Genomic DNA, 14,753 nt, shown 5'->3' with positions numbered 1-14,753 from the left:
CCATTAGTGTTTGTGGATGGCTTTCAAAAATAAACAAAGACTGTTTGTCAAGAGGGTTTTATGGCTCTCAGCTGTGTGAACACCCGCAGAAGTCTGTTTTTTTTACCACCTAAATAAATAACCAAAAGTCTTAACTTACATGCAGCAGACCCTGTTAACCTATAAGTGACCTAGTTGATGTTCTTTGAGGCTATTTCTTATCAAGGCACAACATTAGTAAATGTAAGATTCCTTTCTGATGGTTTGCTGAACAAGGGAGTGGCCTAATGTAAAACAGTGATGTCACATGTTTTTTTTTACTGCCCAAAAACATCTGTGAAGACATGAAGGTCAATTAGTTTGGACACAGCTTTTACTAATTATTGTTGCACTGACATTAAGTACCGTCAGAACTTGATAGCAGGAGATTTGAATTTGATTTTAAAAACAGGAAGAGTACACTTGGATTAGACTTTGTCACCTAACCAGGATGCCCAACTATCTCAGTGCTTTAACATTAAGGTGAAAGTAGCTCAATAGGCCGTGTTGTCTTTGACAAAAAGTTTTTTTAATGAGCATCATTTGAGTACACCACAGTCTGCCCTTTTGATTAACTATAGTAATTAAAACATAGTGCTTCCATAGCACACCTGCTTTGCAAGCACATACTGTACATGGAGCCTCTAAGGGGAAGCCTGTTGCAGCAGATCTGCTTTTAACACAACAATTTCTCCAGTGTGGGATCAATGAAGTACATGAAAAGATGAAGTCTATTTATAAGTTTAGTCAAGTCTTTCTTTGTGGTGTTTGTGTGATGTTATTCTCATACACACAGTCTTCGATTTCCATGTGGTTGTTTTGGGTCTTTCTAGGTGTTTAAGAGATCTTAAGACAGACCATGGCTTTTGGGCTCAACCGAGGAGACAGTCAAAAAGATGTTTGTAACCCTCACTGTGACCACTAAGTGGCACTATGGCACTGCTAGGACTCAATGGAGCCGTATTTGTATCATATCATATTGGAGTAGATTGTAGATTGTAGATTGTAGAAGGTTTGTGCTAAAATCCTTGCTAAAAACCTGAGTAATATATTAAGAAAAAAATGGGTCATACATTAATACTGAAACAAAAATCAGTTTGATAATTTTAGGATTTGTTTTGTGCAAATTCATGTCTGCAAAGATCTGAGGACATACTAATGATCCATTTGGAAGATTCAAAACAGATCGCTTGGAAAAAAACATGCAGTTTAATACAACACACTCTGAGTCATTCTGGCACAAAACAACCAACCCCACCTCTTCTAATTGACTCACCAGCCTGACTCCTTTGGAGTTCTTGCGATGAGTCTTGAAGTAATAACCTGCTACCAACAGTGCAGCAAGCAGGAGGCCAGTCAGCAGCAGAGAAACCAGAACTAGTTTAGAGTTCTTTCCCCAACGAGGCCTAGCTTCCTCAACATCTGTCTGAAAACATAGAATTACCATTATATAAAAAAACAGCAGTAAACTGATGACACATGTTTTGACAAAAACCACAGGAATCCACTACTTAATCTTAAAGTAAAGCTGACACACATAACATTGATGATGTGCGGTTTAGCATCATCTTCATGTTATGGTGTTATAGATGAGACTTGCGTGGTCTTTAATGTTTATTGTAAATCTTTACTCCAATCAATACTGTTCAATAATTTAAAAAATAATAGGGTGTAAAGAAAATTGATACACGAAAATATGGCGATATTTTTTCCCCGATCCCATATGGATATTCTACAGCACTGTATCATTTGTTTTTATTTAACATGTAAATATTCTTGCCATTGGCTCACTTTATTTAGCTTTTACGATTACAAATGTAGACCCATCTGTTCCCATTTTAAAAACCTGTTGGTAAGCATGTAACAGCATTGTGTGTTTACTATGCTGACAGTTTTCCTTCAATCAATTTTTGGAAAATAAAACTATGTTGTTGTGATACGTATCGTATAACCAGATTGTAGCCAATACACAGCCCTAAAAATAAGGTATGAACCCAGTGACACAAGGGAGGTGGACAGGTTTTTTTCTCACATTGCTGGTTTCAAGCCTGGACAACTGTTCAAAGTAAACTTGTGTTGAAACAAGAACATCAAGAAAAGTTTAGACCCAAAGGATTCAGGGACATAATGAAAATGGACATGGATGTAAGACTGTGAGATTTAGTATTTACCATTAACAGATTCTTGTTTATGTTCCATTTAGAAGAACTGGAAACAACATTGCTGCCCTATTGCAAAGTTTCCTTTAACAGAGGCTAAGCTGAGTGTATTGGCTAATAAGGTCATTGAGTGAATGGTGGTGTAAAGTGAGAAAACACAGTCAACATCAAGTACAAAGACACAGGAGGAGGGTGTGACGGACACACCCGTAACCCCAGACCGTTCCCTTGGTATTGGGAAATGCTCTGCAGCTGTCACATGGATTGTTTGTGGGCTTTTTGTTTGTCACAAACCTCTGTCATGCTGGCAGCTCATGGAGTGTTTTCAGCCTGGTTAAGAGTAAATGTCTCATCCAGTCTGGTTATGAGTCAGACACTGTATTTTTAATTTATTGTGGCCTTGCATGGTTCACGCTGTGGTCACGACCATAAAAGTCGACTCAAAATAACTACAGAATAGCTCTAGAGTAAAGTATTGTAGCTTCTTTTTTGGTTGATTTTAAAACCTATTTCTAACCAATTTCAAATGTCACATTAAAATATACAAATCTTTTTTACCTTATCTTTGATGTTGTCATTGTTGAACTTGTTGGCCATGCCAGTGACATCATCTGCAAGGAAAAGTTATATATAATTATGCACATGTCCATACATAAAGCTGCTAATTAGTTTGCTCCACTTGTATGTAGACTTAAAAAGCTAGCAATAAGTTGCTGCCTCTAATTATAATGAAACCAAACTCCTGTGATCTGTTCTCAAATATGTGTTTGGTGCAGAGAGGTAGTGAAGACTTAATGCCAAATCGCATCTGAAAGTTTATGTTTGGTGATTTTTGGACAGTGGTGTGTTTATTCTCCACTAACTACCATGAAATGATACTGACCTTCTACATACTTTCCAGACACAATGAGTTCATTTGTGTTGTCCTCCTGGTAGATCTCCAGTTTACAGTCTTCACCACAGAGCTCCTGAATAACACTTATAATCTTCACCTTGGAGTCTTTCTGCAAGAAGACCAGGATGCATTATAATTAGTATAGAAACCTTCTGGTCTAGACAAGACAAGACAGTGGTTTATTTTTAATTTCTACCTAATTTGAAACCCTGTTGATTTAAAACATGAGTAATATGGAGTTTACTGAGGAAGACAAACCTACAGCATGCACAGTCCATTGGTTGCATTACTCCTTTGTTAAATAACAGACAATAATAGTCACTCAGGTAACACGACATGCGGTAGGTTGAAATCCAGCCAGGTGGATTACGACCTCCATGAAAAAGCTTCAAGTTATTTTGCAGACCACAAACTGTTATCTTGGCAGGGAGAAATATACCTTGAACACAAACCCTCCCACACATCTGCTTCAGGCCTTTCTATACATTATACACTGTGCAGCAGCAGCGGCAACCAACCCACACACCATCTGCCTTGGTTGATTTACGAGCATCTCTAACTGACTTTTAAGTAATCAGGGTGCGTGTTGAGCACGCTGAGGAAACTTCTTCTCTTTCTGACTCATTTGGAAGTTTAAGAGTAGTTGCACATGAATACTTTGACTCCTGTCAGCTGGTGAAAGCATGCTGAAAATTTGTTGGCACAGTCTTGATCTCCTGTCTTTCTCCCTTGTCTTGTGAAAATATTCTTTTCTTGGTGGACCCCGAGTCCACAAAGTTGCATTGAAAATGTGTTTGAACTCACACAGCTGGAGGTCTCTTTCAGTTTTAGACTGACGGCGTTTTTGTTCTGCACAGCTTCTTTGCTGACACAGACGACATCATCCTTTGGCATAGGCTGCAGAGAAAAACCAAAACCATGCAGTTATGCATTACTTCATTTCAGTATTATGCAATCATCATGGCTGCTCTGCAGCACTGTCCAAATTATATGCAATTATGGAACCATCATGTTGCAATGGCAAAGGATAATACCTCTGACTCGGAAAAATATTCCATATACTATTTATTCGTTCATCTTCTGGTGCTTAATTCTTTTCAGGGATGTGGGGTGAGGTGGGGGAGGGGGCTGGAGTTAATACCAGCAGTAATTGGGTGAGGGTGGGGTACACACTGTACTGCAAACACATCCCTTGAAAATATTCAAGATTTAATCATTGTTGCATTGAGGATATCTGCCAGTTTTTTTATTTCATGAAATTCTTAAAATACCTTCAAATCTCTCAAGCCTCAGCAGAAACATTCTAGATATAAGTAAATGATCCTGCTTCTCATCTGGGTTTTGTAAAGAAATTTTGAAGGTTTCTTAACCCTGCTCTTGGTTAATGCTAGTTTGGATTTTGCTGGAATATGTTGAGAAAAGGACAGATGTATTTTCCAACTATTAATTTCTTTCTAATAGTTGGAAAATATTCTAACATATATTTCTAACGTATATCTGGCTAAAATGATAGCTTCTGTACTTGGTCAAAAAATAAGACTTGTCTTTTTGAGAATGGGGCTTTTCTTTAAAGAATTATTTGTTATTCTTTAAAAACCCTTGGATGTGTATTATTTGTCATAATTTGCTCCAAATTGTGTTTACCTGTGGGAGGTTATCTGGACCGTCACCTCTGGAAGGCAACGGTGCTGGAGTTTTTGGTTCCATCACTTCCTCAGTGTTGACACCAGCAGTGGTCTTAGTTTCCCGATCTTCAGGAGCGCTGGTCTGATTGTTAGCATCTCCTGTAGTTGCTGCTGTATTCTCTGCGGTAGTTTGTGGAGATTCCATAGAAGGAATAACCCAAACGTGGCCTTGTTCCCCTTGTTGCTCTGCAAAAATATAGGACGAAGTTTGATATTAAACATAAAACAAAATACAACAGGCCGCTCTTTGATTTCCATGTCCCGCTCCATGTAGTTAACGATGATCATTTATAAAGAATGCTGTTCAAATGCTAAAGGCTCTCAGAATTCTCCTGGGAGTCTCATGTCTTGTGTTCTCACCTGTAGATTTCGTAGTCTTGGGAATCATGTCTCCTCGTACATAAGATTCAAGATTAGGTGCTGTTACAGCGGCAAGTTCCTCCTCTTGTGCTGTGACTCCTGCTGTAAAGTCAGAATAAATCAGGTCATTGAAAGAGTAGCATCAAAATTCACGTGCTTCAAATATTACTGAAGAAAAACCAACTGATTTGAATTTAGTCACAGTTTAAACGGTGTGTGTTGTATACCAAGACACTATAACAACTCACTGGAACAACTCAGTGGAACAGCTCACTGGAACTGTGTGTAATTAGCAAATCAGCACAAATGAACCACAACATATATGACCTGCAGCCCCCATTAGACCAGACGACAGGGCTCAGGAAAAGTCTTTAAATATTGAAAATAGAAGCTCTAATTCAGTGGTTCTCCAACTCTTTCTACTCTGTACCACCTGAGAAAACACTGAGCTCTCTGAGTACCACCATGATGACCAACATTAGAATACAGCAGCAGAGGCCTTCCCTGTTAGCTTCCACCACACAGGAGAGATGTTTAGAAAGATGTTTATGTTTAAATGTTGTGTTAATTGTGCATGGTAAGTTTCAGATTTATTCAACTGAAAATGTAAATGTGAAAATATGAATTTTCCCTGCGTACCACTGGTGATACACGTACCACAGTTTGACAACCACTGCTCCAACTGATCTGTGAGTTTGTACTGATCTGTCGATGTAATAGGAAACCGATGAATAATAAGTTGGGTTTTTTTTTTCATGGGGTTGTCTAATTAGTAACACAACTGTTGAACAGAATAGTTTTAACTAAAAAACTTTTAATCTCAAGTAGTTTTAATACACTGTATAACATGAAGCTTATTCAAAATCCTCCAATTTAATTCACCTCAGCTCACTAACCAAACCTGAACACTTAATGTCAGTGTATTCGTTTCAAAGATTTATGGAGACTTTTTCAATGCAGTGTTTTCTTTAAGTTTCTATTTAAACACAGGAAAGTGTTGTTGTATTTTTTGGCTAGAGGCTGCCCTGCACAGTGCTGAAAGATTAGGTAATAGAGATCTAATTGCATTAGATAAATGAAGGTCCCAGATCCCACTTTGAGCCGCTCACTTTGAAACACAATCTTTTCTACTCTAAGCACTTTAGATGGTCCTGGGTATACAGTGACTCACGTGTGATAGAACACAAATGGGGTGTACCACACATGAAATTGAAGTCTCTGTAGGCCTGGCTCTTGCCTGGTTTGCAAGTTAATATGATACAAGTAACTTGTAGTAAGCTTTATTTTAAAAAATACACCGTCTCAGTCTGAAACCACTGAGATCAGACCAATAATGCTGTGATTAGCTCTGGTCAAATTCAAAGTTTTTTTTTATCCATATTTATCCATATCACTTACTTTTTCTCTGACTAATGCATTACATCATTTCGAACAATTCCCATAATGCAATATGTGCGTAGATCAGGTTACCTCTGGATGTTACTTTGTGATTGATTTTATGTTTGAAGTTTGCTGAGCTTCTTTACTTCAGTTACCGGATTTGTTTCCATAGCAGTTGGTTTGATCTCAGGATTATATTAATTGTAAAGCTGTCAAAATTAATGCACTCATTTCCTTTATGAGGTGGTGTAATTAATCAAGCTAAATGATGCACATGTGCGATGATGTGCATTATTAGGAATGACTGGATATGAGTTTTTCATGTCCAATACCATGTAGCCACATGCTGCTTCTCTTTCATTTTTCTTTCACTTTACATTTTCTCAAAGTACTTGTATTTACATCAGTCTCCCTGTCTGTCGCTCTGTGCATACCTGGCCTGAACCACTACCCTTGCGATCCGGAACGTCTGCTCCCCTTCCTACTTAACCGTAATAGTATGACTCTAGTCTGTCCTCGCATATGATTGGCAGCATGGTGTGCCTGTCAAAATAAAGGTCTCGACCCTGACTGCATGGATTTTATAGTGCTGAGCAGAAAGGCTGTCAGCTAAGGATTCCACTGTCTGTGATAAGAGTGCTTTGGGATAAGGTATTGGACTGCAATGACTACAGCTGTTTTCCATAGTCAATCCTGAAATTTTGACCAATATCAGACTGATTTTGATCCCAAGTATCAGATCGAGCCATCCCTATTAAATACACAGTGCTTTCACCGACCAATCCATTTATCGTTGCTCCAAATCACAATCGGTGCGTGTTGGTATTTAAACAACCTGCTGAATTTTTTTTTTTTCGTTTCACTATCTAGCAATTGTTAAGGCTTCGACCTCAGGTCAGACACCCAGCCTGTGTCAAACCAACTTCACTGAGAGCAGGGCAGTAAAACTACAACTGACAAGCACACCCACTCAATTGTCAGAGTAACGACTAAGGTCTGAACCCAGAAAAGCTAAATTCCAAGTTATACATCTACCTGCTGTTATTGGTCTTTATGTTACAGTATGAGCACATGGTCTCACTGTCTCCAGTCACTGCATGTGGTTCACTCTATTACTCACACACTGGTGACACCGGGACACATGTCCACTGACTTCCTTGGGTAAATGACAGACAGGTGTCACAAGGACTGAGTAAACACTGTGTGTTTTGTGTTTGCAGACAGGGGCAGTAATCTGCCAAGAGGTCTGCAGCTTGGTGGCAACTGCCCAGCGCAGCTGTCATTCAGCAAAAATAAAACTTTTACACGCTGAGTTTTAAAACTTGTATGAAAATATTCAGGGTCACTGACCTGGTTTCTGCAGTTCTGTCAAGTGTGTTTTAAAGGCTGTATTCTAGACAAGTTCAGCTTTCACTGTCAAGTCAGGAAACTGCCAGATTTAATGCCTCATCTCTGCAAGTTTGCTGCCTTTGGTTAACTCTTTGGGACTAAAGTGCGGACGAAGATCCTCAGAAGTTTAAGGTTTTCTGACCTTGTATGTCTGTCTTCTAGACATTCTTTCAATCTGGTCCTCTACAGCTGTCCTCCCTTCACCAGCTCTGGGTGGTCTTTTGTTTATTTAACTGAACGAGGATGAGGTACAAAATGGGTTGAGAGGGTCGGGCATGAGTCAGAGTCTTACTCATACAGACGTGACACCCAGGAGAGTCTGAGTGCCGAACGATGAAATGTGTTGGCTTATTGTAGAAGTTATCTGCTGAAACTTTTTGAGATATAAGTCGTTGGTGAAAGGTGAAGCAAGAATTGAACAAGTATTAAATTTAGGAGACTAAGTTGCACTTTAAACAAAAACAAAAAAACCCCAAGTGCTTTGATACGAAACTGTTTGTTGTTTTAGAACCTCTTCACACTATGAAGTTGAAGTGGTCAACGTGGACCACAGACTATTAATCAATTTACATTCATGAATTTTTTCAGCAAGAATGGAACAAAATTCAAATTTCATCTAATAAACTCCTACCATAAATGATAAAACTGAGCCTAGTACCATGTATAAACTTAGATGGTTATTTTGTCCTTCATTCTAATAATTTGAATACATTTTAACATGCATTAATATATTTACATTTGAGAAAATAAAAAGTAAAACTGGGTAAAACTTTTTTTTTAAAAATGTATGTGTGCCAAACATTTCTTGAACCTTTTTGTTGAGTGAAAACATTCTAAATGTTTTCTTTAGATTTGGATTCTATGTAACGGACATAGAAGAAGTAAAATTTCTTTACTTTAATCTTAGTGATTTTTTTAGAATGACAATTTGGAAAGTTACCTCCTGACTTTTAATCAAGCAGCAGCATTTTTTTTCTTTTAAAATATACGTACACTACAGTATTGCACATAAAACCTACACAGGACCCAAGTCTACCATCACCACAACAACCCACTCTAAAAACAACAACAACTTCAGTCCTTCTCCTTAAGGTTTGATCACAGCCATTCTTTCATCAGTGTCATGTCTGGCTGTTATGAGTCCAACCCAGCAGACCTAATGCAACCATCTTAATCAGTGTTGACTCCATATGCTATGCAGCATGGGACCTGACTTCATTGCTCTCTTGAACATTTTCCCACCAGATTGCCCTGAGTGGCGGCTGTGGTCTGGAACTACTCCTCCCCACAACCCCCCGTCTCTTGGGATTCCTGATGGAGGAATGTGCCAGACTTTAGAGAAGACGAAGCGTCCTCCCTCCCTTCCAACTGTTCCTGTCTCCTCACCCTCTTGGAGTCACGCACAACTAATCCCACGCATCTATTAAGGTGAGGTGCAGGCCGTCACACCTCTCACACCAAACACAGCAACCCAGGAGATAAATTATCCCTGGCCACGAGCTCAGCGTGCAAACTGGTCCCTCATTCTCAAATTTGTACTTTTTGGTCTCTCTCTTGCTGGCTTTATTTTATTAAGAAGTCACGACAAGTATGATGCGCAAGAGATCAAAGCTCTTAGATGTCTAGCAACTGGCAGAAGACTGTTTTAAATGGAGACACTTGTCCATGCAGCCACTGTTATCTGTCTGTGCAGGAAGTGAGGACCAGCTGTTGGTTTTAATCCATGCCATAGAATTGGTACGAGGCCTAGACCTAACCTGGGTTCTACAAAGACTGAGCAGAAAAGAACTTAGAACAGTATTACTAGAGTTTTTTGTCTCATCCTGATGGTGTTTTGATGATAAATCTGTAGCTGTAGAAGTTCTTCTTTATCAATTTTGAAGTTGATGAATAGAATACGGTAGAATGATTTAAAAGTTCTTTCCTTTTGAAGGTATCACAATTAACATGCAAATCAAATGACATTTTTATCTAACATTATTATTTAATGTTTATAGTTATTCAAGTCTCAGATATTTTCTCTATGATCCTCACAATTTTGGAATCCATTTGTGGGCTGGGTTGGATAGTTTGGTGGGACAGATTCTGCCTATGGGCCATTAGTTAGGGTTCACTGTCCTTTTTTTTTTTTGCTTAATTCACTTAATGTTCTGTCACAGTGTAGACGGTTTTACTGATCAGCAGAACTGATCATACAGAGAAATATGCTGTGTGTCCACAGACATAACAACATTCTTATACCTCTGAATGACTCTTTGAAATGACGTCCTTCCCTGTGACTGCTCTGACGTCGGCTCAGATGTTTCCACTGCTCTGACTGTGTGATAACCTGTCCAGCTAAGACAGCGTCCACACACACTCTCACCTACTATCTGTCACTTTATTTCAGGGTTGTAGCACATGTTTCGTGGTGATGTTCCTTATCTAAACATGTGTTCTAGTGCCCTGAATGAAGCGAGGATCTGTGGTGTGATGATAATGCGCCTGAAGTGCAGTGAAACTCAATACATGCATTTATTTCACAGACACAGTGAAAGGGAGCCTGATTTTCCTGCCACCGAGGGGAATTTTCTTTGTCCCTCTGTCTCCTTTCTCTCCCTGAAAGTTATACTGGAAGCATCACCGTCTGACATCATAGAAATTAGAAATACTTTCATTTTACCAAACTATTAACCGTCTTTGAAATGTTTTTTTGACAACGTCGTGTTGTGAATTTCTGTAACCTGATTTCCCCGATAAACATCTGCCTGGTATTTCTTTCTCTCATCGGCCCCATATGTGGTGACCTCAGAATTGATGCGCTAATGAACGTTCATTCAGTTTTGTTTTCATAAATTACCATCCTGCTTTTCTTGAAGAGTATTGAATGCTGGATTTAAGAGCACACAGAGGAATGTGACATTGGAACCCAGTCGTCTAGGGTTAAACACGCTCTGCAACTCGACCCTCTCTGAAACAACACTCTGCTGACCCTACTACGTTGACCCCCTCACACACGCCGCCACCACCCCACCCCACCACATTGTTCCTGTCACCGCGATTAATGGCAGACGCTGGTCTTCTCCCCTCCCTTGGCAGAAAATTAACTACATCTCATGGTTTCAATCAGGTCCTTCACTCTGTCCCTTCACCGCTGCACCAACACTGTCCAGCTGCAGCGTTGGCCCAAACCTTGCCCTCAGGCCTCTGCAGCTCCTTATTCAGAGCTCACTCCCTCTTTAGGGAGGATCACAATCAGGAAACATGACATCTGCTTTCATTTGGCTGCATTATATCACCACCCAACTACATGCCCCCTCCCCCTTATCCCAACACACGCTCCTGGTCGACCACTGCAGTTGGACTGCCTGGTGCATTACCTTGAATGAGCCTGTTTGTCTGTTTTGAGTAAATGCAGGTAGACTGTTAGTGGATCCTGTTGCACAGTTGGGTTGTAACTGGCCATCACCAGCTTAAAGGCTCAGCATTGATTTTGTCCAGGAAGCACTGGAGACCTATAGGATCTTTGAGAAATCTCACGTAGTAATTGCTCTCACAGCAAAGAGCGCTATTGAAAAGGCTGTAATGGGCTGTAAAAATGCTGGACTGGAGTGCTTTAAGTCAATGTGCAATGATTTTTTTTTCTGCTTTAGAATCCGATTCACCTTCATCTTAACAAGTCTTTTCACAGTTACTAGATTTACTTGGCTTTATTTTGTGTTCTCTGTTTACAGCCCATCACACAGCAGTATGTGGTATTTTTTAAGACTTCAGCACCAACACAAACCAGAATAAACTGTGCAGCGTTTTGTTTGTTTTTGTCCCTGTGATGAGGCCATGCAGTGACATCATTACCCAGAGCAACAGTACAGGAATACATTTTACATGGGGGAAAAAAACTCACCCACATATACAGATGTGTAGAAAAACAGCATTCCCTCCAGTTTGACACACTGCAAGTATGAACATCGATGCATGTTTTGTTTTGTTTTGTATTGTATGAAATGAACAAATGTGGACAAATTCATTAATAATTCTTATGAAAAGTTTTTTTTAATTTTTTTTAGCCTAGTCCAACCTCCATGGCACATAATTCCTGAAATGTTTTCCTTAAGCTGTTCTTGTTTTCAGTTCTTTGTAAGCTGAATGTCCGTTACATAGAATCCAAATCCAAAGAAAACATTTAGAATGTTTTCACTCAACAAAAAGGTTCAAGAAATGTTTGGCACACATGCATTTGTAAATGTAAATGTATGAATGCATGTTAAAATTTATTTAAATTATTAGAATGAAGGGCAAAATAACCATCTAAGTTTATACATGGTACTAGGCTCAGTTTTGTCATTTATGGTAGGAGACCTCTGCTCCATCTCTACATTACTTTGGCAGTCCTTGGCCTGACAGACATTGAGGACCAGATAAATCTGAGTCCAGCAGTCTTGCTCGTGATTCTCTCCTCTTTTTTCTACCTCTTGTGTCCATGTGTTTTGTTTTGCTCTTTGCACCAATGAGGGCCAAGTTCAATTTCGTTGAACCTACAAAGAGCAATTCAAATAAAGGCAGTTCTTCTATTCTTTGTCTGTTTTATGGCATAGTTGGTGACGGTCAGGTTAAGTGAGTAAAAGGAATGTAGTGTGTCTTCAGATTTCGTTTGGAAGACCAGGCTGAGCTGGCTTGTGAGACCAGATGTCTGGCTGCCGCAGGTTTGCCTGCGAGTATCGACTTTTTCCACTCTGTTCTACTTTGGTTTCCGGGTAATTGTGTTCCCTCTTGTTTCTATATTTCTCTGTGACTTCAATGGGTACAACATAAACAACGTTTTACATAATTACATGCTGCGGAGCTGGCAGTCAATATGGGCAGGGATCGTGCTTAAGTAGAAAGCTTCCTAAAACCACTTCACAGTGCAGACACAGCTTTAATGGTACTACAATAATTATTTATAGGTACAATTTCAGATATTTGAAACAAGTCCTTCCGTACAGCAGACGTTTCAGTCACGACAGTGGAAAAGAACATAATAGAATGAACAAATTGTAATCTCTATAAATGCCCCTGTTCCTAGAAGGGAGTTTCCTTCAGTGTGTTTGGTCATGTCCTGATGTTTTACCAGCGTGTGAGAATCTACTCTGACCTCATCGTTGTGATGTTGGTACATCTTTTTTCTGTTCTTTACAAAACAACTTGGCCAAACTCCCACCTCTCAGGTTGACAGATCAGTCAGTTAATGGATGAATCCTCCAAAAAACGCTTTGCATTAGTTTGAAAATATTATTTTCAGACCATATAAGCACTGTGGTCCACGACACATTCCTTTCTCTTCTCCTCCAACTGCTTCTGATCCTGAAGATGATTTTTTTTAATAGTTTGAAATTATGTCACAGCACTTTTATTTTCCAAAGCAGAGTTCTCACTGCTGATGATCTCATCCCCATGATCCTTATGCCATGAAAAGAGACAGGAGGTTTGAATTAAGCCATTTATTGTGGACTTTGGTTCCAGCCACAACAGAGGCAAATGCTAACGTACTGTAGCTACAGTTCAAGCCCACGCCATTTTCTTGGACATTTGGAGTTTATTTTGGCCATGGTTTATCCTGTCTAGTGTCTGGGACCAAAACCAACTTCTCAGATAATTATTTTTTCTTTTTTTCTTTTTTTTTTTTTGTTCACATCATTTGTCATTATCCTGATAACTGTACCTGTAGTGCACAGTCTGTACCGGATCCCTATTAAATAATACGCAGTAAAGGTGGACCCAACAACAATGAGAGAGACAAAAAAACGAATTCTTAACACAGTTTGACACGTGCTCATAAAAAGAAAGCAGTCTAAATCTCAGCTTTTCTCCTATATTTGTGTTATATGGTCATCTTGCCTTCTGATGCTAATGCTGAAGCTAACACTGCTGGAATAGTAATAATGTTAAACAACTGGACATACATACAGTTACATTAGATAACCTACTATAGTCTTATAAGTTTATATACAGTATATACTTATATATGTATACTTATACGTACATATACTGTGTATATATATATATATTAATACACACACACACACACACACATATATATATATATATATATATATATATATACTTATATGACTACTGTCTACTACTGTAGTGAAACAACTGCATGTGTGTGCATGTGAACAACCAAACTCCACTCCCTTCTCTCACGCACACGTCCACTGGCCTCACATTGCAACCAGCTAAATATAAACGCGCATATTTTTCCTCCTTGTCCTTGAAGATCATGGGAATCGGGTCAATGAAATAGAGAGGAAAAATCTAACCAGAGTTTGAAAATTGAGCAAAGAACAAATGTAAAAATAAAGTTCCTATTTACCAGTTAATGGTAATGTGATGAGTGTGACATGTGGTTTAAAACTTGTGTAGGCGTCATTGAAAACATCTCTGAGCCGTAGCAATGATAAAAACGATCTGCAGTAGATTGATTCCTTTGTTTGCCAAAGTGTGCTCCAGAGGAATGTTTTCCATCATCATTTAGGAGTGGGGAAAAAACAAGCATTTGCTATAATGTTAAGACTAATGTGCTTTGGATTTGTTTTGAGTATGACGATATGTTGTTTACATTCCAGAGAGTAAAAAGGTTGTAGGGTTAAAACCTGGATTCAACTCAAAGACCATTCAAACAATCACTCCACTGCGGCCCCACCCCTCCTGACCCTCCCTCTTCACTCACTTCTCCCTGCAGATGGTTCAAAAGACATGGGAAAAAAACCCAACAACTTTCTATTAAATTAAAAAATCTCTACTTACTGCTCATTAGTGCGGCGATGAGAGCCAAGGTAAAAGTCAGCATTTTCCAGGGGCCGTTGTTCCTCTTTGTAGATGATGCTGCCATTCTCATCCTGAGCG

General features: G+C 39.2%; 1 protein-coding gene and 1 long non-coding RNA gene across 2 annotated transcripts in view; one reads left to right on the top strand and one right to left on the bottom strand.

The window, feature by feature from the left end:
- Positions 1–14,747, bottom strand: part of si:ch211-286o17.1 (hematopoietic progenitor cell antigen CD34) — a 16,604-nt gene extending 1,857 nt beyond the window's left edge. Inside the window, exons 1-7 of the mRNA XM_008320919.3 lie at positions 14,655–14,747; positions 5,118–5,219; positions 4,717–4,943; positions 3,877–3,969; positions 3,061–3,181; positions 2,736–2,788; positions 1,295–1,444 (exon numbers count right to left, since the gene is read on the bottom strand). Coding sequence (XP_008319141.1) covers positions 1,295–1,444; positions 2,736–2,788; positions 3,061–3,181; positions 3,877–3,969; positions 4,717–4,943; positions 5,118–5,219; positions 14,655–14,745 — 837 coding nt within the window. The 5' untranslated portion in view covers positions 14,746–14,747. The remainder of the gene's footprint in view (positions 1–1,294; positions 1,445–2,735; positions 2,789–3,060; positions 3,182–3,876; positions 3,970–4,716; positions 4,944–5,117; positions 5,220–14,654) is intronic.
- LOC103386583 (uncharacterized) overlaps positions 1–14,753 on the top strand; it is a 106,918-nt gene that overhangs the window by 3,764 nt on the left and 88,401 nt on the right. Inside the window, exon 2 of the long non-coding RNA XR_522326.3 lies at positions 9,132–9,314. This is a non-coding gene — a long non-coding RNA (uncharacterized LOC103386583). The remainder of the gene's footprint in view (positions 1–9,131; positions 9,315–14,753) is intronic.

The sequence above is a fragment of the Cynoglossus semilaevis genome, chromosome 11 (genome assembly GCF_000523025.1).
Source record: "Cynoglossus semilaevis isolate Cse_v1.0 chromosome 11, Cse_v1.0, whole genome shotgun sequence".
In the NCBI taxonomy this organism is placed as follows: domain Eukaryota; kingdom Metazoa; phylum Chordata; class Actinopteri; order Pleuronectiformes; family Cynoglossidae; genus Cynoglossus; species Cynoglossus semilaevis.
This window is presented reverse-complemented; position numbering and strand designations above follow the sequence as displayed.